This window comes from Amblyomma americanum, chromosome 5 (assembly GCF_052857255.1).
Source record: "Amblyomma americanum isolate KBUSLIRL-KWMA chromosome 5, ASM5285725v1, whole genome shotgun sequence".
Classification (NCBI taxonomy): Eukaryota; Metazoa; Arthropoda; class Arachnida; order Ixodida; family Ixodidae; genus Amblyomma; species Amblyomma americanum.
Genome location: NC_135501.1, coordinates 104,987,499 through 105,015,034, shown reverse-complemented (window position 1 = coordinate 105,015,034; position 27,536 = coordinate 104,987,499). Strand labels below are relative to the sequence as shown.

General features: G+C 46.3%; 1 protein-coding gene across 2 annotated transcripts; it reads right to left on the bottom strand.

The window, feature by feature from the left end:
• Positions 1-248: 248 nt before the first annotated feature.
• LOC144132592 (ras-related protein Rab-1A-like) lies at positions 249-27,536 on the bottom strand. 2 transcript variants are annotated; one of them, XM_077665096.1, is made up of 8 exons: positions 27,380-27,535; positions 23,675-23,747; positions 21,702-21,872; positions 20,256-20,303; positions 8,818-8,913; positions 6,970-7,101; positions 1,603-1,784; positions 289-869 (listed from the first exon to the last, which is right to left on the bottom strand). In XM_077665096.1, the coding sequence occupies exons 1-8, from the start codon at positions 27,400-27,402 to the stop codon at positions 770-772; spliced, it is 825 nt and encodes a 274-aa protein (XP_077521222.1). In that variant the 5' UTR covers positions 27,403-27,535; the 3' UTR covers positions 289-769. The 2 variants fall into 2 exon arrangements, with proteins under 2 accessions (XP_077521223.1, XP_077521222.1); XM_077665097.1 differs by lacking the exon at positions 6,970-7,101 and having other exon boundaries at positions 249-869; positions 27,380-27,536.

The window sequence follows — 27,536 nt, the reverse complement described above, 5'->3', positions numbered from 1 at the left end:
AGCACGCCGCTATTCGATTATCTACGGTCTAAGACGACTCGTACCATATCGAAACTCCGAGACTCCCTACCGCATCAGCGCCGCTCCGCCGCTTCTGCTGCGGCGCCCTTTATCTACGCAGCTGCGTAGTTATTTGCTCTGGAGTCTCCTATCTGCGCCGCTGCGACGCTCACTGCTCCGGCGCCTACACTCCCACATTCACGTTCCTTTCCCCTTTTGTGCTCCTTTCCTGCGGCGCATGCGCTGTGCCCTCCGTAGACGTGTGTTCAGCTTTAGACTTGTGAGGGTGACAACGCTCGACGCGAAAGCGGGAGAAACTTCCTAAAAAGTTAGTAGTCAGCGAATATCAGAATGACAACTTTCTGCTATAAGCGGATCTGGTTAACCTCTCGTATATACGCTGAGTAGAAACAAAAACGCCACACTCGATCCGAAGTAGAAAGGATTCAGGAGGCAGCGCTAACGGCCCATTTTCCGCATACCTTTATGAACTACTATGCGGTTCACTTACCAGCATAACCGCGGGCCGTGAAAGAATAATAGGACAAAGCTGACTCAGGGAAATAAGTGATAACATTGCGGGCATGGTGTCAGCACTGCGCAGGAACAGATACTGTAGGGACAGGTGTCCGATGGAGTATGTGGCTGTCGGTGCTAAATACAGCGCAGGAAGTGCCCGAAACTCTTTCTCTCCTTGCAAGCCGTTCAGCTCCATTTTGGGGCCCAACACAAAGTAGTCTCACCTCGAAGAGCTTCCACTTCAATATTGCTACATGTTGTAGAGAATTACTCTCACCAGTAACCGGCGCGCCAGTCTGGATTTGCCCACACGCGAACTGCCGATGAGGATGATCTTAAAAAAGCACGAACTGGAACAATAATGAAGAAAACTAATGAATAAGTAAAGCTAGGCGGGTCACATAGTTGAAAAGCAAAGCATATGTTCTCTTCGAGAACAAAAGCAAGAACATTCACCACCAACACTTGACAAAAGAAAAGATTTGTAGGCAAGATCTCTATCGTTTATAAATCGCTTTTTTTCGTGCTGTTTCTAACTAATAAAATATGGTGCATCCCCATGATACATGAGATACGACACGAGCGCTTTTCCTCGACTAAATGTTCACAAACATTTCGAGTGGTGATGGGTTTTTATGGCGCAAGGGCAACTGTGGCCAAAGAGCGCCATGACACAAGGTGTTTTCGATTACTCAAGGTGGGGTCGAAGACCCATTTCCCAAGCATTTCACCCTAAAGAAGCCGAGCACCAGGCAGGGGAAAGCTTGTACCCATTGTATCACCGGTGGGCACCCGGTGGCACGGCGGATCGAACCCCGTACCTTTGATTCACATCATGTCGTTGTACTTCGCGTTACTTTCATCACTGCCTCCCCATCAGCCCAGGTTTTCACTTTATCTCTGTCTGACATTACGACGAAATTTGCCTGAAAGTACGACAAAACTAAATAATGTACAGTACCGACATCTACATCACCAATCTCTGACATGATGGCTCATTGTTGCCCCAAAATAGTGCATAACCTTTAGGAGTGGAAACAAAAATGGCTCTGCCACATTTTTGAAGCATAAAGTGCGGATTACCTGAATTCAATGCTTCCGGTTTCTGCGGTCTTCACGTCACTTCTGTCGACTTCTGCGCCACTTGTCGAAGAGACCACTCGACCCTTAATTTCTGAAGCCATTGTCCGGAATATTTCATCAACCTTGCTGTCGTCTAAGACACTTGTCTCCAGGAACCTGACTCCTAGCTGTTTTGCAACTGCCTGTGGAAAGATGTATTAAATAAAGCACCCGTACAGGCATAACCTTTGGGCAAAAGACGAGTCCCATCGAAGTATTCGCGACCGCATTCGTGCTCCTGCTTATGAGCGCTTTTAAGCTGTAGGAAGGGTACATTTGCAATCTAGAGCACCGCAATGGTCTTGATCAAAGCCGCAAACTGCTGACGGTGGTTTGCCTGCGTATATACATCCGCAGCTGTCAAACGCGACGATCGCTTCCGTAATTACTTCCGTAAGACGAATGAATTAGTTATTCGAAAGAAAAAGATGCAGAAAGTTTCTAACTATCAGTGGAGAGCACAGTCGCGGCTTGAGGGAAGGGAGGAAGGACTGGGAAAGAAACGTGTACGAGAGAACTTCCCAGTATGATCAGCACTCTGCAGCTCAAGAGAGAAATTCACCCAGATGGCATGGTTGCTTTCAATGCAGCTCGAGAGTCAGACCAACGAAGTGACATTGAGCGTTGTCAAAAAGTAAATGAGGTGCGTTTAGCTGCTGTATATACTGCGACCACGCCATCCTGCCGCTCTGGAGGCTCCGCTGAAGTTTGCCTAAATGAGGAAAAATCCAGGCGCTAGCAAACAACAGCACAGAAGGAGACGCAGCTCTCACTTGCAACTGAAGATTTTTTTACTCAAAGGTTTCAATATATGCGTAAAAAAACGAACAACCAATGTACCTGATGTTGCTGTTTTTGACTGGCAATTCATGGAAAGTATTGAAATCTGGGTGGAGGGAATTGCATGTCTTATTAATAATTTGGAGTTTTCTACTTCATCTGGTATTGGCAATATTAGTTCCAAGATATTAAAAAATACCATTTCTAAATCCAGTAACATTCTGTACCATATATTCAAGCAGTCTTTATCATCGGGACCGCTGCCCAATGACTGAAAAATGGCCAAAATCATACCCATATTTAAAACGGGGGATAAACACTCCCCGGAAAATTACCGTCCAATTTCATTGACCTGCATTTGCTGCAAGATGCTCAAACATATAATTGCTACTCATTTATAATCACCTAGAGTCCAATAATTTCTTTTTTCGCCATCAACATGGTTTCAGGAAAGGATTATCATGTGAGACACAGCTACTCGAATTCACGACTGATCTGCACCTTAACATGAACAATAACCAGCAGACCGATTGCATTTTCCTTGACTTTTCCAAAGCATTTGATCGTGTAGCTCATTGTCGCCTTATTGCTAAATTAACTGCACTTCGAATTGACTCCTTCACTCTAACATGGCTTCGTAATTTTCTTTCGAATCGTCAACAGTTCACAATAGTTAATAATATTGCTTCGTCTCCTACTTACGTTACTTCTGGTGTGTCTCAGGGCAGTGTTTTGGCCCTTTACTCTTCCTAATTTACATAAATTATTTGCACTTAATGTTTCTTCTCGCTTACGTATTTTCGCTGACGACTGCAATATTTACAGATCAATTAACAGTACTGACGACCACCTGGCCCTTCAAAATGGCTTTAGCCTAATTCATAGTTGGTGTAACACCTGGTTAATGGCTTTAAATGTGTCAAAATGTCAGGTAATTTCTTTTAGTCGTAAGCGTGACAACTCACATTTTTTATACAACGTCAATAATAACGAATTGTTACACACAGTATCGTATAAATATTTGGGTGTTCACCTAACCGATAACCTCTTCTGGACAGACCATATTACAGCCGTTTGCGCAAAAGCTTCAAGGACATTAGGTTACCTACGTCGTAATCTGAGTAATTCACCTTCCCAGATCCGCAAATTGGCCTATCAGACATTTGTTCGTCCTCAGCTCGAGTATGCATCTTCCATTTGGTCCCCACATCCTACATACTTAATCGACATGCTTGAATCAGTCCAGAACCGAGCTGCCCGTTTCATTTCACGTAATTATAGCCATCACTCCAGCCCAACGCAAATGAAACTCGATCATTCCATACAGTCTTTAGTTCTTCGCCGTAATATCGCTCTTTTATCCTTGTTTCACAAATATGTTTATAATGCCACACAATCCACACTACATATCCAGACCGCCTCGAACACGTCCCGTCGTTTAAATAACCACTTAAGTTTTGCGCGCAGGTACGGTACGACAAATGCTTTTAACTTTTCCGCACTCCCTACCGCCATTCGCTTGTGGAATAATTTGCCTGATCACATTGCTTCCGAGTCAGATCAAGAAAAATTTCGTCATCTCCTACACGAGCATTGTTCATAATAGCACTTTATCTTGTTTCTTACACTTGGCAATCTGCTTCGAACTTCTTGTGATATTTGTGATGCATTCCTATCTCGCTCCTGTGAATTGCTATTTTAAGCTGCGTCGTGTGTTCACTTGTACGACCTGTATATATTATTGCTTTTTGCGTCTTTTTCCCTGAATATCACTTCAAGAATTGTACTCCCTGATATGTTCATTCTTTGTGTATTTTACTTTATAGAATTAATGCCTTACGTTAAGTTTTACTCATGTTATTTCCTTAAGTGTACCTTGTGGCCTTTCATTACTACAGTTGGTCCTGTTTCATGTTTTTATCTTGGTAGTAATGTTGATGAGCCCTGTATTGAGGTGTATCTTTTGTATACCACTTTAGAAGGCTGCTTACTCTGTACCCCCCTTACACAATGCCCCCATGGGGCCTGTAAGGTATTTTAAATAAAACAAAATAAGACGCCAAGTGCCAGAGTTTTGGTTGGAAGTCATTAAATTGATTTTCTTTCCATCACCCAGAAAAAGTCTCTCCATTCCGGAAAGGCTAACCGACGGATGGCTAACTCATAAATTCCCGTATTTCGATATGAAAATCTACTATACTCTTTGTCACTCTAGTCCGGTGACGAAAAAAAGACACTCGTCTTCGAGTATAGCGGCGAGCAGCCGTCCTCGCGCTTGCTGCAGCTGCGATATTGGAGCACCAAATTGCTCGAAGTGTCACGTTTTTTTTTTGCTTCACTCAGTCGTAACACCTGTAAAGCTCTTACATCTACAGTGTTAGAGAGCAAATTTCTGGGACAGGTGGTTAATCCATAGAAGGGGAATCTAGCGAATGCGGACGCGGGACGAGAAATGGGAGGCACACACACAACACCGCTGCACTTACAACTGATTTATTCTAATGAAACCAACATTACTATCAATTTCCTGCGCAAGCGCACTCTCTGAACAAGGTGAAGGAAATAATTTACGAAGACAAAAACTGACACTCCTTTTGAGCGGTAGAGGGAGTAAGCGATCCTTCCGTTTTTATCACTGAAAAGGAGTGCGAGTTGTTTAAGAGCTTTAGGTCTTACTAGGACGCGTCTGTCTGCATGGATGTCCATTAGACCAGAACAGTTACCACGTGACCGCACTATATTATATACAGCAGTGGGTGCGTAGCGCCTCAGTTGATGCCGATACTTTCGATCGATTATATAAGTGCCAGTATAGCGACCATCGAAGTGGGATCCCGGGACCAAATTTTGCTTAACATTTGGGGGCCACCCGTCTGACGCAGAATGTTCGAAGTGGTGTAAAGTGACTTGACATGTTACTGAGGAAACAAATTACTAATTCAGTAAGTGGCACATATTGAGGAAGCTTATGAGCATTAATAACATAACAGTTCTTCTCCGACAGTATTGACATAGCTTCCGCGTTTAACCAATGTCGCGAACACGCCAAGACGGTCGATCGATGACTGATTGTATCACTAACTGGAGACAAAAAAAACTGATAATTCCAGAGGGTGGGCCTCAACGTCAGCGCCATCTGGGGTATTGGTTAAGATTTGGTGGTGGTAGTGGTGTTTTTATTAAAATAACAATAAAAGGAAGGAAAAGATTTTTGCTAGCCCCGGTATTTGCCATCGATACTGAAGCACCTGAGCTGGGGCAGCGGAAATAAAGGATAGCAGGCAGATTGGAGAAATTAAATGAAAGAGGTGAGGGGTTAGATTTAACAACAAAATTTCGAGCGGAAAGGTGCATTTTGGCATACTTGTCTCGTGTAACCATCAAGTACCGCAGCCAGGCATCGGAGCCTTATTTCAGACGAAAATATAGGAGAAACGATGGCTTAGAGGCACCACAACAGGAACGGAGTGAAAACAGGGCTCACAATTCGAACGCGAAAAGCGCAGTTTGGAGGCCAGTAATGCATATGTGCATTAGATACAATGTGGGTTAGCCGGTATCTGGTTCGTTTACACTAAAGTAATACAGCAGCATGCATTAGCAGCTTATATGAACTTTCAGCGCACAGAACTCATGTGCATTGTGCTCCTGATGCTTTTACCAAAACCTACATAGAAGCATCAGCAAGAAGCTAATGTCATAGTTGTTGCACTGAGTACTTTAAGCATTATAATTTATTGCACCGGAAGGAAACGCACGCTTATCTGGAGCCCTGTCATATAGGACACGAAAAGTGCGGCAGGATCTGTTTTGACGCCAAAGCTGCACTTTTTGTGGCCGAAACGTGTAATCTTCACTGTTATGATAGGTGATTCCAGAGTTACATCCCTATTGGGATTCACTGAAGCAGCACCGCATGCTTCCTGACGACGCTACCTGTATGTCCAATAGAAACCACTTATGGTCTTCTTTGATAATATGGGCATAAACGCAAGTCTTATTGTTCAGAACGACCAGAGTCTCAAGCACGCTGTTTGGGTTTGCCTTGCTGCTAGAAACATGTGAAACTACAAATATCCGCAGATGGCGCTGTGATACAAATTTAGATATAGCTTGAACATTTTTATGACTTCCAGTAGCATGGTAGATGAAGAAACAATTGCCGTTATTGTCAAAAATGGCGACAAAAAGACAGACACAGCAAGAAAACAAACAACATAGGAATCAACGTGTGGTACATATATAGTATTAGCAGCTGCAGCGCAACTACAGGGTTAGCTTTAATGTTACCGACTTGAACATAGGCGGCATTATATTGTTTTTATGCTAAAAAGGCCAGTGCTCATTCTCCTTCGGGGTAGAACGACGAACCATCATGCTCAACACATTAGAAAGTAAAGCACAGGTTACCCATCACTTATCCTAAATGACAACACGGCAAGACGCTGCACAATAATTGCACCCTTGCAGAATTTTGCCCAGATTTCCAATGCAAAATAACGAATACCTTAACCTGCCAAGAATTTTATGCAGCGAAGCTGAACTCACCGCTGCAGTCGAATAGTCGACCGCCCTCCAATTTTGCAAATCGCTCTTGTTGCCAACAATAAAAACGCTGACATTGTCGCCGATGTAATGCTCAGCTTGCTGCAACCACTGATATACGCTTTTGAAGGATTCCTGCGATGAAAAATGTTTTAACGACACAGAAAGATAAATTCAAGGTCAGGAAACCGAAAGCAATAAGGTGATAGCACGACACAAAACTTTTAAAAGATGCGTCTGCCGAGCGATGCGAACTGCACAATGAATAAATCGCGAACGGTGCTTTCCGGGAGCCAGCATGTTGCGCATTATATGCTGAACGTTGTTTGGTAGAGCTAGTAATAGTTTACTACCACAAGCCACGTCCACTTCGCAGCCCTCTATTGGCGTGTACCCGCCGGAGAACATCGGGTTGCCACTATAGTCGCCGTTATAAGCATGCAGGTCCACTTACGCGTGCATCATACGCGCACAAACTGAACATTGGCACTTGATCTCGACTTTAGTGCTGTCACACGCTTGAGTGCCGCCCGGAAAACGACGGCCGGCGCGAAAATGAAAGATGTTTTGAAACTGCGAACAATGCCATTTCCAATAAACACAGAAGAATGAAATCTTCCATGCTTGCAGATGATAGCTAAAGAAAAAGACAAACTGCAATGCATGCAGTTTAATCTGGACACAATATAAGAACGCTTTATTAAGGATGCATTCTTCTCCAGAGGACTAATAAATTGTACTCTTACCAAATTTCAACATACTGAGCCTTGATAGTTCAACTGCACTGTCCTTACTTTAGATGTTCCGACTTGAGACTTTAGCCGATCTATCTAGACGTATGGAAACACGGACCAGGGACAATATTTCTTCTACTATAAAGCAACAGCAGCGTAGCTTTCTGTTTTAGCTGTGTGGTGGTATTTGGGTGGATGCTAATTAGAGATTAACCCCTTATTACAAATCGACTTCCAGTCGGATTCCCCTAAATATTGAACCAAAACTGTTCCCATTTCGATTGTTGATCAGTTCACTCTCGCCCTAGCATCTGCTAGCCGTTCTGGTTATCCCAGCTTATAGAGCGACTGCCCTGGACAGGAGGTGGTGCTATTTTCGAAAGCCGAATAATTAAGAATTTTTCATCACCTGTGAAGTTTCTGTCGAAGCTGCATAGCTTTCCTTTGTAGCCGCATGGCGGCGCTCGGGTGGATTCCTATGATTAATTAGTGCCATATGAGTATGTTTATGGATTTGAGAACCATGACCATGGATCTGCTCTAGCGCACCTATATCCCGAGGCCGAGCTTGTGTGGCCACCCAAAAAGTGGTAAGCAAGGCGTGAATGCCTTTCGTGATGTACCCATCAAAAGAGGGCGCAAGACTGAGATGCTTTCAAAAGCAAGTCCGTAATTCTTGGGCATCAGTTTTCATTGTAAGGCAAGTGGAGAATATTTTATTGACGTTCTGTCATAGAAATATTGCAGCTAATTGTCAATTGTTCAGATGCCAAACAAAATTTTACGTTTAAACTGTTTCCATCGCTCGCATCGAGTAGTTTGGACTGGTATAGAAAACCGATGGGGAAAATTTTTGATGAAAGCAACAACGTTAATGGCAAAAAGTGAAAGCGTGTCCAAGGGAGAACTGCGGATATAATGTTTTGTAGCGAAATGTTACGATACATCAAAAATTGCGTTCAGTAACTATTTCTAGCTGAAAATGAGCTTGCCCACAATTTCAAAGCGTGCGTTCCCCTAGTGTCATGGCTTCGATTGCCACCGAGACACAGATGACTGAGGAAGCCTAGCGGCAACTGCATTACATCCAGAATTATTCAGCTGCTAAAAATGATACCTGGTCGGTGATGTCGTACATGATGATAACGCCATGTTCTTCTTTCGAATATTTTGACGTGATCTTCAGGAAGCCCAGGTCATCGGATGTGGTCCACTAAAAAAAAATTACATTGCACTTAGGATGGTAACCACTGCTGCTAAATGACTTTACGAATCTCGTCCACCTAAATTTCGGACACTAAAGAAAATTTATCTCGTTGAAAACCATAAATTTGTCCGGCACTGTTTCGACGCACGTCCGCACTTTGACAGTTCAGGACCTCCCCAAAAATATGAATTGGGAACACAATCAGGGGAGGCTAGAAGCAAGGGCAAAATTTATTCAAAAGTGCTACGGGAATAAGACAGGCATATACTGCGTGGATGCAACGGGTCCAACCAAGGAGGCCATCTGCACCATTGCGGTGGTGCTCGAGATAAAGCAGGTGAACGGGCGCTGGGTAAAAACTGCCGACGTGCTAATGTTGGAGGAAGAGGCGATTGCACTGGCTGCTGCCATCTCTGACGCAGCGCACATAATGTAGGACTAGCAGCAGGCCGGCGAAATTACTTGCGGGGTAGAATAGCGCCACTCGCCCGCAGAATACTATTGACACTTAAGAGCAATTTGGATTCAGCGATTAGTGAAAAACAGATAGTATGGGTGCCCAGTCACCAGGGGGCTGAGAGAACGAGGCTGTTCACTCGGCTGCCCGAGCGTTCCTTCAACTGTGTTCCACCTAATCCCCCAGTTCTGCCGAGGAAATCATACCAATCCCGCTAATCTCTTACGCGGATATTACAATCTACGCCTCTGCAGGAGGGCACTCCTGGGACCGGCCAAGGGTATTGACAGAACTAAGAAGTGCCACATTTGACGCCTCCAAACCGGGTCTTTCAAAAATCCCGCCCTACTAAAACACGTGGACCCTATATTCACGGCTGGGAGGCGGCCCTGTCCAGCCCGGATCTGGAGGCCTACCGGGCTCTGGTCTAGAGAGTACGGGTAGCAGCGGCGGCCAATGGCGTCTAAGAATAGAGACTGCAATCTAGCGCTACAACCATCCCCACATACTATTCCCAATTCAGTACAGTGCCGCAATAAATATGTTCTTCTCCATTGCGCTTAATGTACTGATCGGGACAAAGTGTGATTGTTATTTAATCATTACCAGTCTTATTATGTCTACTTTGCTTTTGAAAGTGGGCACAGTGAAAAGCAGTAAAATAAGGAAAGAGAATGGCCTTTCCCTTCTCTTCCCTAACCACAACGCCATCTCTCAGAAAATTTCTTAATATATATTTCTCACTACACGTTTCCTACACCGATTGCAGTTCCTTTCCTCTGTAAGCCACTCTAATAACCTAAAACATAATTTCTCGGCATAACCTTTCCAGCCCATATATAACTTTTCCTCTTCATAAATGATAATGAATCATTAACTAGAATTTTTTCCAGTTAGAGCTGCACCCATCATTTTCCTTTATATAGCCTGTTGCGCTGTTCTCAGTCTGATTTCAATTGTTTATTAGGCTTCCAGGTTCGCCTTTCATTTGAGGATGAAAGCCAATCTGTACCCTGTTTTGGAGGGCATAAAAAAGCTGTTAATCATAACTCGACATTTGAAGTGCCCTGCAGCCTTGACTAAGTAGATCTAGTCCTTCTGTCCAGTGTTTCGCTGCCTGTCGCAAACTGCTCTTTACGCTCAAAATTAGTGAAGTTTAACTTTCTTTAAATTCATTTTATTTCATCAGTAGTAACCGATCATGACGCATGTGCAACAATTCACACATATATTCATTATCATCCTTTATTAGTTGCGGTGCTAATTTCTTCAGACTCCAACCATGTGAATGCATGCTGCAAGCAGCTCGTGAACATCTGTTGATAGTTGATGTCCAGCACATCAACCTCCTTCTCAATCGGTATTCTCTCACTTCAGGTTCACGCACCAGGACCCTTAAGGAGTCCTTTCAGATATTTGTAGCATATTTACATGGCTGCCTCGTCATTTTAGGTACGAAGAGCCTACATTATTGCTGATGTTTAAATTCAATCAAATGCTTTTTCGGAGCCTACAAAAGATATATATGCGGATTTGTTACTTTTGTCACGATTTCCAGGAAGCGCAATGACTGCATGAAGACGGCCTGTTATAGAATGCTCTCTGAATACAAACCGACATCAGGAGTAGACAGAAGCGCAACGTTGTTCCATTAGCAATTAAGCGAGAACATGTTTTAAAATCAATAAATAATGATCGCACTATCTGGTTTAACTTCCATTCGTTTTATTTAGCGAGCCTCAAAGTGCACAACGATACCTCTCGACTAAAAGTCATATAATTCACATAGATGACCACCCAAAATTTGTGAGTTGCGGCGCTTCCACGTTCTTTCTACTGTAACGCATTGATCAGTTACAGGCGATGAACGGAAACTGGGCTCAGGAGGCGATGACCAAAAGTGTGCCCCGTATTGTAGCACTCACGAATTGGCTACTCAAAGGCGATGAAGAGAGGGAGAGATTCAGAAGCGCTAGACGAAAGAGGGCCACGCAATAAAACATTTTGGATACTCAAGAGCGATGATGGAAACCGGAGCGTTAGCAGCGCTGCAACGAAAAATACCACGTAACATGACATACTGGTAACTCGAAGCCGATGGACAGAAAAATGGATTCAGAAGCGTTGCTAAAAAGCACACCACGCATTGCGACACAGAGGCTGCGAACAGGCTATGGACAGAGGAAGGGCTTCGGTGACAATGCAGGAGAGGGCATCACGCTCTGTAATCCATAGGTTACTAACAGGCAATGAATCGAGGAAGGGCTTCGGTGATACTGCTGGAGAGGGCATCACGCTCCGTAATCCATAGGTTGCACACAGGCAATGAACTGAGGAAGGGCTTCGGTGACACTGCTGGAGAGGGCATCACGTTCTGTAATCGATAGGTTGCACAAAGACGATGAACCGAGGAAGGGCTTCAGTGACACTGCTGGAGAGGGCATCACGTTCTGTAATTCATAGGCTACCTACAGGCGATGAACCGAGGAAGGGCTTCGGTGATATTGCAGGAGACGGCACCGAGCTTTGTAATTCATAGGCTGCACACAGGCGATGAATCGAGGAAGGGCTTCGCTGACTCTGCAGGAGAGGGCATCACGCTCTGTAATCCATAGGCTGCACAAAGACGATGAACCGAGGGCGGGCTTCGGTGACACTGCTGAAGAGGGCATCACGCTCTGTAATCCATATGTTGCACACAGGCAATAAACCGAGGAAGGGCTTCGGTGACACCGCTGGAGAGGGCATCACGCTCTGTAATCCATTGGTTGCACAAAGGCGATGAACCGAGGGGGGCTTCGGTGACACTGCTGGAGAGGGCAGCACGGTCTGTAATCCGTATGTTGCACACAGGCAATAAACCGAGGAAGGGCTTCGGTGACACCGCTGGAGAGGGCATCACGCTCAGTAATCCATAGGCTGCACAAAGACGATGAACCGAGGACGGGCTTCGGTGACATTGCAGGAGACAGCATCACGCTCTGTAATCCATATGTTGCACACAGGCAATAAACCGAGGAAGGGCTTCGGCGACAACGCTGGAGAGGGCATCACGCTCAGTAATCCATTGGTTGCACAAAGGCGATGAACCGAGGACGGGCTTTAGTGACACTGCTGGAGAGGGCATCACGCCCTGTAATCCATAGGCCGCACAAAGACGATGAACCGAGGGCGGACTTCGGTGACACTGCTTGAGAGGGCAGCACGCTCTGTAATCCATATGTTGCACACAGGCAATAAACCGAGGAAGGGCTTCGGTGACACTGCTGGAGAGGGCATCACGCTCTGTAATCGATGGGCTGCACACAGGCGATGAACCGAGGAGGTGCTTCGGTGACATTGCAGGAGACAGCATCACGCTCTGTAATTCATAGGCTGCACACAGGAGATGAACCGAGGAAGCGCTTCGGTGACTCTGCAGGAGAGGACATCATGCTCAGTAATCCATAGGCTGCACAAAGACGATGAACCTAGGACGGGCTTCGGTGACACTGCTGGAGAGGACATCACGCTCTGTAATCGATGGGCTGCACACAGGCGTTGAATCGAGGAGGTGCTTCGGTGACTCTGCAGGAGAGGACATCATGCTCTGCAATCCATAGGCTGCTCAATGGCGATGAACCGAGGACGGGCTTCGGTGATACTGCTGGAGAGGGCATCACGCTCTGTAATCGATGGGCTGCACACAGGCGATGAACCGAGGACGGGCTTTGCTGACACTGCTGGAGAGGGCATCAAGCTCTGTAATCCATAGGTCGCACATAGGCGATGAACCGAGGAAGGGCTTCGGTGACACCGCTGGAGAGGGCATCACGCTCTGTAATCCATTGGTTGCACAAAAGCGATGAACTGAGGAAGGGCTTCGGTGACACTTCTGGAGAGGGCAGCACGCTCTGTAATGCATATGTTGCACACAGGCAATAAACCGAGGAAGGGCTTCGGTGACACCGCTGGAGAGGGCATCACGCTCTGTAATCCATTGGTTGCACAAAGGCGATGAACCGAGGGGGGCTTCGGTGACACTGCTGGAGAGGGCAGCACGGTCTGTAATCCGTATGTTGCACACAGGCAATAAACCGAGGAAGGGCTTCGGTGACACCGCTGGAGAGGGCATCACGCTCAGTAATCCATAGGCTGCACAAAGACGATGAACCGAGGACGGGCTTCGGTGACATTGCAGGAGACAGCATCACGCTCTGTAATCCATATGTTGCACACAGGCAATAAACCGAGGAAGGGCTTCGGCGAAAACGCTGGAGAGGGCATCACGCTCAGTAATCCATTGGTTGCACAAAGGCGATGAACCGAGGACGGGCTTCAGTGACACTGCTGGAGAGGGCATCACGCCCTGTAATCCATAGGCCGCACAAAGACGATGAACCGAGGGCGGACTTCGGTGATACTGCTTGAGAGGGCAGCACGCTCTGTAATCCATATGTTGCACACAGGCAATAAACCGAGGAAGGGCTTCGGTGACACTGCTGGAGAGGGCATCACGCTCTGTAATCGATGGGCTGCACACAGGCGATGAACCGAGGAAGCGCTTCGGTGACTCTGCAGGAGAGGACATCATGCTCAGTAATCCATAGGCTGCACAAAGACGATGAACCTAGGACGGGCTTCGGTGACACTGCTGGAGAGCACATCACGCTCTGTAATCCATAGGCTGCACAAAGACAATGAACCGAGAGCGGGCTTCGGTTACACTGCTGGAGAGGACATCACGCTCTGTAATCGATGGGCTGCACACAGGCGTTGAATCGAGGAGGTGCTTCGGTGAATCTGCAGGAGAGGACATCATGCTCTGCAATCCATAGGCTGCTCAATGGCGATGAACCGAGGACGGGCTTCGGTGATACTGCTGGAGAGAGCATCACGCTTTGTAATCCATTGGCTGCACAAAGACGATGAACCGAGGACGGGCTTTGCCGACACTGCTGGAGACGGCATCAAGCTCTGTAATCCATAGGTCGCACATAGGCGATGAACCGAGGAAGGGCTTCGATGACACCGCTGGAGAGGGCATCACGTTCTGTAATCCATTGGTTGCACAAAAGTGATGAACTGAGGAAGGGCTTCGGTGACACTGCTGGAGAGGGCAGCACGCTCTGTAATACATATGTTGCACACAGGCGATGAACCGAGGAGGCGCTTCGGTGACATTGCAGGAGAGGACATCATGCTCTGCAATCCATAGGCTGCTCAAAGACGATGAACCGAGGACTGGCTTCGGTGACACTGCTGGAGAGGGCATCACGCTCTGTAATTCATAGGCTGCACAAAAACGATGAACCGAGGGCGGGCTTCGGTGACACTGCTGGAAAGGGCATCACGCTCTGTAATCCAAATCTTGCACATAGGCAATAAACCAAGGAAGGGCTACGGTGACACCGCTGGAGAGGGCATCACGCTCTGTAATACATTGGTTGCACAAAGGCGATGAACCGCGGACGGGATTTAGTGACACTGCTGGAGAGGGCATCACGCTCTGTAATCCATAGGCCGCACAAAGACCATGAACCGAGGGCGGGCTTCGGTGACACTGCTGGAGAGGGCAGCACGCTCTTTAATCCATATGTTGCACACAAGCAATAAAGCGAGGAAGGGCTTCGGTGACACCGCTGGAGAGGGCATCACGCTGTGTAATCCATTGGCTGCACAAAAGCGATGAACCGAGGAAATGCTTTGATGACACTGCTGGAGAGGGCATCACGCTCTGTAATCGATGGGCTGCACACAGGCGATGAACCGAGAGCGGGCTTCGGTTACACTGCTGGAGAGGACATCACGCTCTGTAATCGATGGGCTGCACACAGGCGTTGAATCGAGGAGGTGCTTCGGTGAATCTGCAGGAGAGGACATCATGCTCTGCAATCCATAGGCTGCTCAATGGCGATGAACCGAGGACGGGCTTCGGTGATACTGCTGGAGAGAGCATCACGCTTTGTAATCCATTGGCTGCACAAAGACGATGAACCGAGGACGGGCTTTGCCGACACTGCTGGAGACGGCATCAAGCTCTGTAATCCATAGGTCGCACATAGGCGATGAACCGAGGAAGGGCTTCGATGACACCGCTGGAGAGGGCATCACGTTCTGTAATCCATTGGTTGCACAAAAGTGATGAACTGAGGAAGGGCTTCGGTGACACTGCTGGAGAGGGCAGCACGCTCTGTAATACATATGTTGCACACAGGCGATGAACCGAGGAGGCGCTTCGGTGACATTGCAGGAGAGGACATCATGCTCTGCAATCCATAGGCTGCTCAAAGACGATGAACCGAGGACTGGCTTCGGTGACACTGCTGGAGAGGGCATCACGCTCTGTAATTCATAGGCTGCACAAAAACGATGAACCGAGGAAGCGCTTCGGTGACTCTGCAGGAGAGGACATCACGCTCTGTAATCCATAGGCCGCACAAAGACCATGAACCGAGGGCGGGCTTCGGTGACACTGCTGGAGAGGGCAGCACGCTCTTTAATCCATATGTTGCACACAAGCAATAAAGCGAGGAAGGGCTTCGGTGACACCGCTGGAGAGGGCATCACGCTGTGTAATCCATTGGCTGCACAAAAGCGATGAACCGAGGAAATGCTTTGATGACACTGCTGGAGAGGGCATCACGCTCTGTAATCGATGGGCTGCACACAGGCGATGAACCGAGAGCGGGCTTCGGTTACACTGCTGGAGAGGACATCACGCTCTGTAATCGATGGGCTGCACACAGGCGTTGAATCGAGGAGGTGCTTCGGTGAATCTGCAGGAGAGGACATCATGCTCTGCAATCCATAGGCTGCTCAATGGCGATGAACCGAGGACGGGCTTCGGTGATACTGCTGGAGAGAGCATCACGCTTTGTAATCCATTGGCTGCACAAAGACGATGAACCGAGGACGGGCTTTGCCGACACTGCTGGAGACGGCATCAAGCTCTGTAATCCATAGGTCGCACATAGGCGATGAACCGAGGAAGGGCTTCGATGACACCGCTGGAGAGGGCATCACGTTCTGTAATCCATTGGTTGCACAAAAGTGATGAACTGAGGAAGGGCTTCGGTGACACTGCTGGAGAGGGCAGCACGCTCTGTAATACATATGTTGCACACAGGCGATGAACCGAGGAGGCGCTTCGGTGACATTGCAGGAGAGGACATCATGCTCTGCAATCCATAGGCTGCTCAAAGACGATGAACCGAGGACTGGCTTCGGTGACACTGCTGGAGAGGGCATCACGCTCTGTAATTCATAGGCTGCACAAAAACGATGAACCGAGGAAGCGCTTCGGTGACTCTGCAGGAGAGGACATCACGCTTTGTAATCCATAGGCTTCACAAAGATGAAGAACCGAGGAAGGGCTTCGGTGACACTGCTCTGAGAGTGCATCACGCTCTGTAATCTATAGGTCACACAGGCAATGAATCGAGGAAAGGTTTCGGTGGCACTGCTGCAGAGTGCATCACGCTCTGTAATCCATACCCTGCACAGAGGCAATGCACCGAGGAAAGGCTTAGGTGACACTGCAGCAGAGAGAGTTACGCTCTTTAATTTATAGGCAGCACAAAAGCGATGAACAGAGTGAGGGCTTCAGTGACACCTCAGGAGGGCACATCACGCTCTGTAATCCACAGGCTGCACACAGGCGATGAACCGAGAAAGGGCTTCGGTGTCACTGCAGGAGAGGGCATCACGCTCTGTAATTCATAGGTTGCACACAGGTAATGAAGCGAGGAAGGGCTTCAGTGACACTGCTGGAGAGGGCATCATGCTCTGTAATCCATAGGCTGCACACAGGCGATGGACCGAGGGAGGGATTCGGCGTCTGTCGACGATAGCGTGCCATGCACTGTAACACATAGGCAGCACGCATGCGATGAAAGGCAGGAGGGCTTCTCCTTCACTACACATGCGGCACGCGCTGTGTCACATTAGCTACAGTAAGGAAATGAAAAGAGGGAGAGCTTCGGTGGCGCTGCACGAAACGGTGACACGTAATGTAATCTAATTGGTACTCAAACACAAAGGACAATGAAGTATAGAAAAATTCCAACTTTGCTGCACTACCAAAAGGCGCTTTTTGTCGCACTGGCAGGCAACCATCAGTAGTGTATGGTGAAGCGCCACGAAATAGTGTCCTTCAAGAACCTCTACACATTGCGGGTAATCCTCATTCTGTGAAAGGGTTGAACCGTGTTGCAAGAGCCAAGCACGGTAAAAAGTGGCGCCAGAACATCGCTAAAGGAGCTTGCTAAAACGGCGTTATGACCTCGATATGCATGCTCGCAACGCCTAGACATAAAACAACGGTAACAACCATGTTTCAAACAAGAAGTAGGCGTTTGTGAGGCCGATGAGATCAATAACGTGGACAACAGATGAGGGAAAATGCTTGCTAAGCAAAAGCTTGCTGTCTGAGGACGCCTGCGCTCCATCGTTTATGGTGCTCAGGGGTTGGAGCATCCCTTCCACGCCAATTGGTTCAAGTCTGCGCTTCTTGTGTGCGACCGACTGGTCTGTCAAGTACATCATTTAGCAGCGAAAACATTAGCGTCTGGTTTTTATGATAGAGTTTTTACGGCGACTGGTGTTACTGCTGATTTTTCGAAAAAAACCCGCTGTGTACTTGTGCGCGGCGAGGAGATGTAAGACGAAGCATGCTAAAACCACGTCGCCGCCTTGTGGAGACATCTGGTTGTGAATAATGAGGGCGGCTTTTACGTTATTCAGGAGCACGTCACGCATTTTTAGAAGTTACAAGTACGTGTTTGTGTTCAAGTGGCTTTATTATTAAAGCTTGCTCCGTCACATTGCACTCTTAGTTTAGCAAATAGGAGTTATTGGCCCCACTACTGCACCTTTTTCTTCCTTTCTTCTCTTATTCCCTCCTTTATCCCTTTTCTTACAGCGCGGTTAAGGCGTCCGCCGATATGTGAGACAGATACTGCGCCATTCCTTTCCCCAAAAACCAATTTATTATTTATTAACTCTGCGTTAAGTGGACTTTTCGAGTAATTCGCAGTGCAACTAAGTATTAGTAAGAACTGAATAAAAGTCTATGCTCTCGTCATTCATGGCTACAGTTATTGCTGACATTTACTACATAGGGTGGAAACCTTGCCGTTCTTTCTCGCCCGAATGTCGTCGTTCCGGTCGTGCGTCAAGTACAGTCCTTTTGTGAAGAAAGGCCACAACCTGCGCTTCACGCAAGGATTAGCTGCGTGAATCTCTTGATGAGCATCAGTTTTCCGCCCATCAGAACAGTGGACCAGCATTTCGTTCGCACCGCTCCTATCAATGCAGCTTCACCGCCTGCTGCACAAGCGAGTTCATTACGGTATGAAGTGCACTCCCGTGATCTAGCCCTTAAAGATGAACACGCAGGTCACGGCGCTGACAAGAAACAACAAACAAAAGCACATTCTGAGGTCCGACATGAAGGTATGGGTGATCGGTATGTCGACTCACCCCTCAAGTCATAATCTTAACCGTGAAGTAGTGCACGAACGTGTCCGGAGCCTTTTTGAGGTGTCCACTTGAATGTGGGCGCCTTCAATGCTAAGACAGCATGTAAAAATATTTTTCAGTTGCTGGTCAAAGCTGCATCGATTTCCACCGTTAGCTGTATAGCTTACCACTGCCTTGCCAGTGATTACACCACCATCGCATCCAGGTAACAGTAAAATTCGTATAAACAGTAAACAGTAAAAACATCTAACAGTATATTTGTAAAATTTCGTAAAAACTACCGTAAAGTCATCTCAAATGATCGTCGGGAGATTTTCGTTTTCAAGTTATAATTCGGTATCATTAAAAGTCCCATCAGCAAAAAATACCTCGTCAGTTACCTAATTCCCAGGCTACAAATTTCCCAGGAACCTAGAATAGACGTGACGTCACCAGACCAAAAGTGACAACTACACTTTCCGATGTGTCTTCATTGCGTCCGAGTCGCCACGTCTAGGTACCTTCTGGGAAACATGTAACCACCTGATAAGATTATCCCAAAAGATGTCTTGCTGTGTGCAGACAGACATGTGTAGGTCCATCAACAAAACCATGACACAATGACATAAAAGTAGATGCAAAGGTATTAATTAGCAGCTTCTAATCCTGCCACATTGCCAACAGATAATGTAAACACGTGTTCCTGTGGATAATAATGCGAAATCATTATACGGCTGATGGGCAACAAGACCCGGCGTCGGCTTTGACCATCCGCAGTGGTCCCAAAAATACCAGATGACGTCACCGTGGTATCAGAGGAAAGAAAAAAATATTTTGACCGAAGGTGTGGGAAATCGAATCCAGAGATTTTAGACTGCTTGGCATGCATGCAACCAACAGGCAAAAAATGCCGCTGCTTCTCGGAGGTCTAATGTCAACTTATTATATGCGTTGTCTTACCACTGTATGCTAAAGATGTTTTTTTTTGTTTTTGGTGGTTTAAAGTCCCAAACCGACTCAGGCTATAAGGGACGCTGTAGTGAAGGGGCTGCGGAACTTATGATCAGCCCCATCGACGAACTTCGTTCCCCTTAAAGTCTAGTTTCATCGCACAGTACGCCGGCCTCTAGAATTTCGCCTTTATCGAAATTTGACCACCGCGGCCTTGATCGAGCCCGAATCTTTCGGGTCAGCAGCTGAACGCCGTAACCACTGAGACACCTCGGTTGCATTGCATGCTGATTCTAATGAGTAAGTGTTTGATTAGATGGAAGGGAGAAAATAAAACAATGAAAAAATTTTAAGGAAGTAAAAAACAATGCTTTGGCATTGAAAGCAGAGAAGTAGCTTTAAGTGCCTTCCGTAACATCTCTGCACCATTGAATCGGATCTTCCTCTAATGGATACATCTGAGCTAGTCTGGTTGACGTCATGAAACATCATTACTTACAATTTGCAGTTTGACGGTTTGGCCGTCTAGCTGTATCGTCTTCAGTTTCTGTGCAAGCAAGAAAAGAAGGACAACCAGCTTAATGCGCCAGTTGAAAGTGATTTCTATTGCATGCATTTGTGACTGCTTGCAAGGGGCTGAAAATAAACAACGGCTGTCGAATGGCCCATCAGCTTCCAAAATGTGTAGACCGCAAAAAGCTTTCCTGTCTAAATGTAGCTCGATTAGCCCTCGAGCTTGCATATTGATACCCATCTTCGATGCTCCCATGTAGTCTATCACGTATTAAAGTGCACCACGTATGGGCATTCGCCACTAGATTTCTTTAAAATGCGTTGCGAGTTAGAGTGGTGGAGGTTGACTAAACGTTACGATTAAATATCTTAACAGCTAGGTAGGCTATGCTTGTGCAAGAAAGCTTTAGAATAACTATATCCTGTAACGAAAGACCATTTCAGCTGATTTTTCGAATGAAGATGCAGACTATTATCAGAAAATAACACCTCCACAATCGAAACTGAAGGAGAAATTTTGCGATCGTTGCGGTTCCTTTGGCGGACAGACAGGTTTTATTGCCCCTGGACCGCAACTATAACGGCGCGGAGCGCGCTAAAGTATTCCTTTTTAAACAAGCGCTTCTCATTCCGGACCATTTCTTGCTTTCTAAACAGGTCGCTTCAAGCTTTACCCTCTTGTTCCAGAACATACTTTTTCAAAGAAACCCATTCTTCCCATACTTCCCAGACCAAATGAGGACAACTTTCCAAAAGTTGGTGTTTAAATAACCGCCTGGGAAAGCACTACTGCACTGGCAACAGTCCTGCTCTGCACTAAGAGGGTGCGAGGTGTGCGCTGCATATTTAAAAATGCAGCTTTGTAGATTAACACAACGACATGCGTCTCAGTGAGACTCAGCAGCCTACGCTCTTTGCAAGCATAATGTGCAATCAGTGGGGGGGGGGGGGGGGGGGGCAATCAATGTCTCTGTTTCAAAAAGAGATTATATGTCTAGACAGGCAACTTTTGTACTAAGACTATCTCTTGAAAGCCATTTTTGTTGTTTTTCGTGTTTTGACAATTGTAACTTTACGCAGGTTTTCCCGTGAATCTCTCTCCTCTTTCATTTCATTTCTTCATTCTGCCTGCTGTCCTTTATTTCCGCTGCCCCAGCTCAGGTGCTTCAGTATCGATGGCAGATGCCGGGGCTAGCAAAACTCTTTTCCTTCCTTTTTACTATTTTTAATTAAAACCACTACCACCACCCGTGAATCGATTTTTGGACAGAGCTGCGGACTCTTGTCTTGTTTGCGTTTCACCGCGTCTTTTGAACTTTATAGTATCCAGAGTTAGCATTCGCTTCGCACTCGTATTCCTTTCAGAGCCTTCTCTGCGGGATCCGTTTTTGGGTACCTACGTTTTGTCAATGGGATTTCAGGAGAAACTTACGAAGTTCACGCCGGTTTTTCGATAGCCGCCTCCCTTGCCAACCCCTTCACTTTTCTTTCCCTCCTCTTCACGTTCGTCGCTTTCGCGTCCTCCAGTTGTGTACTGCAGGCCATTGCTCTCGACTCCTGTCGGCCTCCCGGCGGTTGTTTTATCCGAAGACTTTTTCTCTGCCTGAAAAGTTCCATGAGGAATGGAATTCAGAGATTTTCTGGTTATCATGATTGGTATAAATAAACAGAATGTAACACGCTACCTTACATGACTTCGTCACTGGTAAATAAGAAACTTTAAAAAATACAATTCTGACCACGACAGCATTAAAAGGCCTCACTGGGAAAATCAACGACGTCTTTTCAAATCGTGGGTTTTCAACAAAAACCGCACTTGCACGATGCTTTGCGAGCCTAGGAGGACTTGTACCTTTCTGTCGTAAAATCCTGTTTAACAGTTTATAAAAAAAAATGGCCAGGCTTAGCTTGGTTAAGCCAAGAATGCGTTGCATATCTCGATGGAGTTCCGTGCTGCTCCGTTGACTCGATAGACTATTGACTCGATCGCCATTGAAACTGCCCGTGTAGCAGCGCTCGATCGCCTTTGAGTCGATAGACTATTGGTTCGAGGGCCCTCGAAATGCCCGTGTGACAGGGGTATAAGACTGTCCCGGAGAAGGAGCGCAGCTCTTTTATACATATGCCGTGACGTCAATCATAGCGCAGCGCCCCTGGCGGGAGGAGCGGGAGTCAGGTGGTGGCTGCGGCCGCGCGCGACCGCGCGAGTTGGGGCGCAGCTTTTCCTCCGGCTGTCGTGACGTCACGTCAATTGGTTTGGTGGCTGCCCGGCCGCGCCCAAGGGCTGAACTGAGTGACTGAAATATGCAACGCATAAAAATACCAGTGCTCGTCAAAGATGCGCAAATTCTGCACTCCTATATATGTGAGGTGTTCTGCAAAGTATATTTTTATACACTGACGTTAGTGCAATCCAAATCGCGTTCGTCACTTCGATGTTCTATTCAGTTTTAGCAATATTAACAACTTTTGCAAGGTTTCATTATTTTTTTAACATCTCAAATATTTATCTTTAATTCCTGTGGTCGGACTACACAATTTTTTTCTACGTACTTTCGATGTTTTGATCGTACTGCTGCTCTCTCGGTTTGCCGGTAGTTTTGTTTATGCGATAGGCTCTTTCAGATTTATTCCTCTTATTATTAATTGGTATGTTTCAACTAAAGCATAGCTCTGCTTATTTCGTTCCTGTTCATGTATGAGAACGAATTCTCATATTACGTCTTTTCTGCTCTTACGTGCACTGCTTATGTTTTTTTTTCATTTTGTCATGTAGACCTACATCGCGTGCTGATGCACTGCCTATTTTATTTTTGCCATAAGAGGTTCCAATGCAGTCTGGCCTGCTTTATTTCGGCCACAAGAGGTTTCTTTGCAGTCGCGAACGTTAGGGACGCTCGCTCCAATACTTACATTGCACATAGCCTGTGTAATGTTTGGTTTGGTTTAAGGGGGTTTTAACATCCCAAAGCGACTCAGGCTATGAGGGACGCCGTAGTGAAGGGCTCCGGAAATTTCGACCACCTGGGGTTCATTACCGTGCACTGACATCGCACAGAACACGAGCATATAGCAATTTTCCTCCTTAGATATGCGACCACCGCGGCCGGGATCGAACCAGCGTCTTTCGGGCCAGCAGCCGAGCGCCATAACCACTCATCCACCGCGGCGGCTAGCCTCTGTATTGTATTTTTATGAATAAGTGAAATGAAATAAATATAAAATGCTAGGACAAAAAGTATGCCAAAAGTTTATAGAAGGCTGACAATGCATGCTTTGAGGACTCGTGAAGTTAGCAAAAAAACTAATATTAAATGCTGTGAACAACAATTATGCTAGAACGCAATAACCAGTGTGCTCTAGAGGCTCGCTGCAGATGTATGAAACCACTGAGAAAACACTCACCAGCAGTGCATTCAACAAGCTGGACTTCCCCACTCCTACGTCTCCGACAAGCAAAATGTTAAATACGTAGTGGCTGCAAAAAACATGTGATAAATCAGTACAAGCATTTTAACTCCTGAAACAAAAATGCTCGTACAAAAGTTCTCAAAGAATTGTCCAGGCTATCTTGATCAAATTGCAAGTATATGGCGGCTAATGCACGCTTCCAGTCTTAAAACAAACGTTTCCGCACAAAAGTATTAACAGGAATAATCGAATTCTAGATGTCTCGAGCACAGAGTTATCATGTGCGAAGGAAACGCTTGGGCGCATTGTTACTACATTAACACAGTGGGCAGCGCAATGATCTAGCTGGTCAATAATGGCATTCTCTAATACTGAGACAGTGGCCATGAAGCGGTGCAGTTGCTACTTTCTTCATATTTTATTGAGGCAATGATGTAAATTAAAGCTACAAGAGGTCATGTAACATAGGGAAGAAAACCAAGCATCGCTAACTAATACACGCTGCGGACGAGTGGTATTATACGACAATTTTGAGCGACTAATATTACCGAAGGTGTTTTATTTTGCAGGACGGCGATAACTCGTGCGTCACAAACTCGAAATATCTTCACACATGCTGCAAAAATTACTAAGCACGTTGCTCCGCACGCTAAGAGGCTAATGACAAGGATGTCGTTACACAGTTGATTTTGTGTCTTTCTAATCTCAGTAACCATCCTTCTGTCTTTTCCACAGACCAGAGGAAAATTATTGAGACGAAATAACGTAGGACACAGGACAACTTAAGAATGAATGTAGACAGTGTAGTCATGATCTGAAACTTTATTTGTTCCTGAGACACACTTGCTACCAAAGTGGTGATGGAATCAAATTTTTAGAAACTCTTACAACAGTTAGTTTTTTTAATATGTGGAATTCGCTAATAGGTGGCATTCGCTGAAGAATTGCGCCTGACGCTAGAGCAGAACAAAAAGAGGGCGCGAGAGAGGGAGCGAATGCCATGTTATTGTTGTTATCCTCAAAAAATAGCACATGCCCGCAGGGGGATCGGCGGAGAATTGTGGTGCACAGAGAGTTTTGCAGGTGATTTGTTTTTTCATTGGCGACTTTAAAATGATTGCTGGGGAAGAGACAAGTAAGCAAAGCGAAGGAACACGGAAATAAAACGAGAAATGCATGTTAGCCGCCCGACAGTAGAGCAGTTTTGCGCCTGCGTGCCACAAGGGATTTCAGAATGAAAACCGATATGAGCATTTCTGATGTGATCTGCGTCTTTCCTGAGCCAGCACAGATGGGCATTGACGTTAATACTCAATCTAATTATATGCTAGTAAACCATACTCATCTACCGCACGAGAAATACGGTGGACGGAGCGCTTGTACTAACAGTTGCTTTTGCTGTCAATTAAATCTTGTAACATGCTTCTTATAAAAGATTGTCTCTTATAAGAAATTGGGCGCAAAAGCAAATGATTAAAGACAACAGAAAGTCGGCTTCGCTGTGGAGAGGACAAAGTAGCATGGTTTAGATGCGCAGATGATAGGTAGATACTCGCAGACGTAGAGAGTACGTTTTGAATTTCGCTTATGTAGTTATTTACCTATGAATAACTTTGCGAAATTTTCGGCAACCACTTAATCATCGAGCGCGTTTGGTGTAGTTGTAGAGGAGGATAAGAAAGAACCGATTCAGTTTTTTTTTTTTTGTAGAAACGTATCTCTTGCGTTGTCCGTTTTTCCAGCAATAAAGAAAGCTAGCGAAATATGAAAAACAAAAACAAAAAACACGTCTTGCGCTACGGCACTGCAGCGCCGCCGAACGCTTTTTGAATAAACAAGTTCTGCTTCCTCACCATCTCGAAGTGAGCGGCCGATGCCGCTGTCAACATCAGCTTGGAAAGCGCGCGCCGTGATCCGCAATTATGACAAGCAGGCAACCGATAGCCAATGTAGGTGGAGCTTCATTCAGCCATCTCGCGGTAAAAAAGAAAAACATAAAATGAAGGCAAAGTAGCGACGTCGCGCCTTTCACAGTAGCCTCGTTTTTTTTTAATTTGCCACAGTGTATTACAATGAGTGGCGGCCGCTTAGTTTGGCACGATGAGAGCGCGTTTCGTTCGTTTAAAACACCGTTGTAAGCGCTGTAACATGCTAGCCCATCAGCGCACTGAGGTGCCTTTTTTTTCCATATTTGGCGGGCTTTCTTTAAATGCCGGTAAAATGGACTACAAAGAAGACACGTTGGTAAAGTTCACTGGATCGGTTTTTTCGAATCCCCTCTACAGCTTAACGAAAGCACATGACCCTCAAATGAATAGCAAAGGTTTGGAATTATTAATCTTGAATATATAGGTAATTAGGCAGAATATAAAAATAGTCTGAGCGCTGCCACGGGAAACAAATATCGAAAGTTTCATCCAGCCGCGGTTTATTGCTCTTGTGTAATCCTTTGCTCAATTTACATGAAACGCCCTGAATGTTGTACTGGAAACGAAGTTTGCATTGCGGTTAGAACCCGACCAGGGCGGCTGCGTTTTTATGGAGAAAAAACGCTAAGGCGCCCCGTGTGCTGTGCGATGTCAGTGCACGTTAAAGATCCCCAGGTGGTCGAAATTATTCCGGAGCCCTCCACTACGGCACCTCTTTCTTCCTTTCTTGTTTCACTCCCTCCTTTATCTCTTCCCTTACGACACGGTTCAGGTGTCCAACGATATATGAGACAGATACTGCGCCATTTCATTTCCCGCAAAACCAATTATTATTAATATATTTTGGGCCACACCTTCAAATTACTTCGGCTCGCTTAGATATACCCTCGCCCTTCAAGGAACTCGCCTTACGGTCTATCAGAAGAAAGCTCCAAACAAAACGCAACAATTACATCAGCGGCGGTTAAAAAAAACACGCGTCGCTTCGGTTTTAACTCAAGTACAAAACGCCATCATGAACCAAGCTGTGCGAGCTGTCCTACTCTCGCCAGCTGCCGTTGCCGTCTTCAATGCGCACTGCGGTTTCATTCTTTCTGCACTGCCGGGAAACATGCCTTAGGAACCATCCAAAAAGACTCCGGCGGCTAGCCCGGGTTGTCCGTGAACCACGCATTCGATAGGCCGCATAGTGTGCGCCATTCCCGCATTCGCCGTCATCTTTGCCGCTAGAGGCAAATCGGTAAATAGCTAACCACGCAATCAAATTCGGGAGGTTAACCAAGCCGGGCGCTGCATTTGGGATTACGCTGTGCCCAAGCATAGCTGGGCTAGTACCCTCTCTAAAGGTCTTATTTCTTGCGTCCGCATGAATTACAGAGAATAGCCGTGTAATCGTAACCTACAGGTCTCTTTGAAATCTCCTATAGCGTTTCTCTTATATTAGCATAGATGGGTGAATAAACTGGATTGAGAGGTTCCTGAAAGATAACTTGCACTACGTCGGTACGACTGTGGGCAGGCCTAAGGACACAATGGCGGCTACATGCCAGTACATACCTGTCACACCTAGGGCTCTCAAAGCTTACAAAGTGCCCTTTCCACCTACAACCTCCCGCAAAGGTCTGCGTACGCGTTCCTATTCCATCGGCGCCTCGTTGCCTCCCGGTGGCCTCTCGCCAAAGTGAAATTATCGGCAAAGGGTGTGGCTGGTCGCAGGTCTTTTTATCATTTCTCAGAGAATTCTGCGAAGAAAAATGACAAGTGCGCTTACTTGTGTGGATCTAATGGAGCCATTTCGTGCTCGCCTGGAGGTGCATCGCTTGTGGAAATTTAGAGCTGACTGCCGTCGATAATGGCTCGCCGTGTCCAACACGACTTCAAAGCCTACCGATAAGGAAAATGGCCCGCCAGTCCAGCTGGGCTGCCTG

What these genes read in the sequence shown, in the direction of transcription:
- LOC144132592 (XM_077665096.1), bottom strand. Translation starts at nt 27,402, where the DNA reads ATGGCTCCATTAGATCCACACAA. An exon ending in GAAAAACCGGCGTGAACTTC is followed by an intron (nt 20,304 to 21,701) that starts GTAAGTTTCTCC and finishes TTGCTTGCACAG; the next exon opens with AAACTGAAGACGATACAGCT. An exon ending in TGTACGACATCACCGACCAG is followed by an intron (nt 7,102 to 8,817) that starts GTATCATTTTTA and finishes TTTTCATCGCAG; the next exon opens with GAATCCTTCAAAAGCGTATA.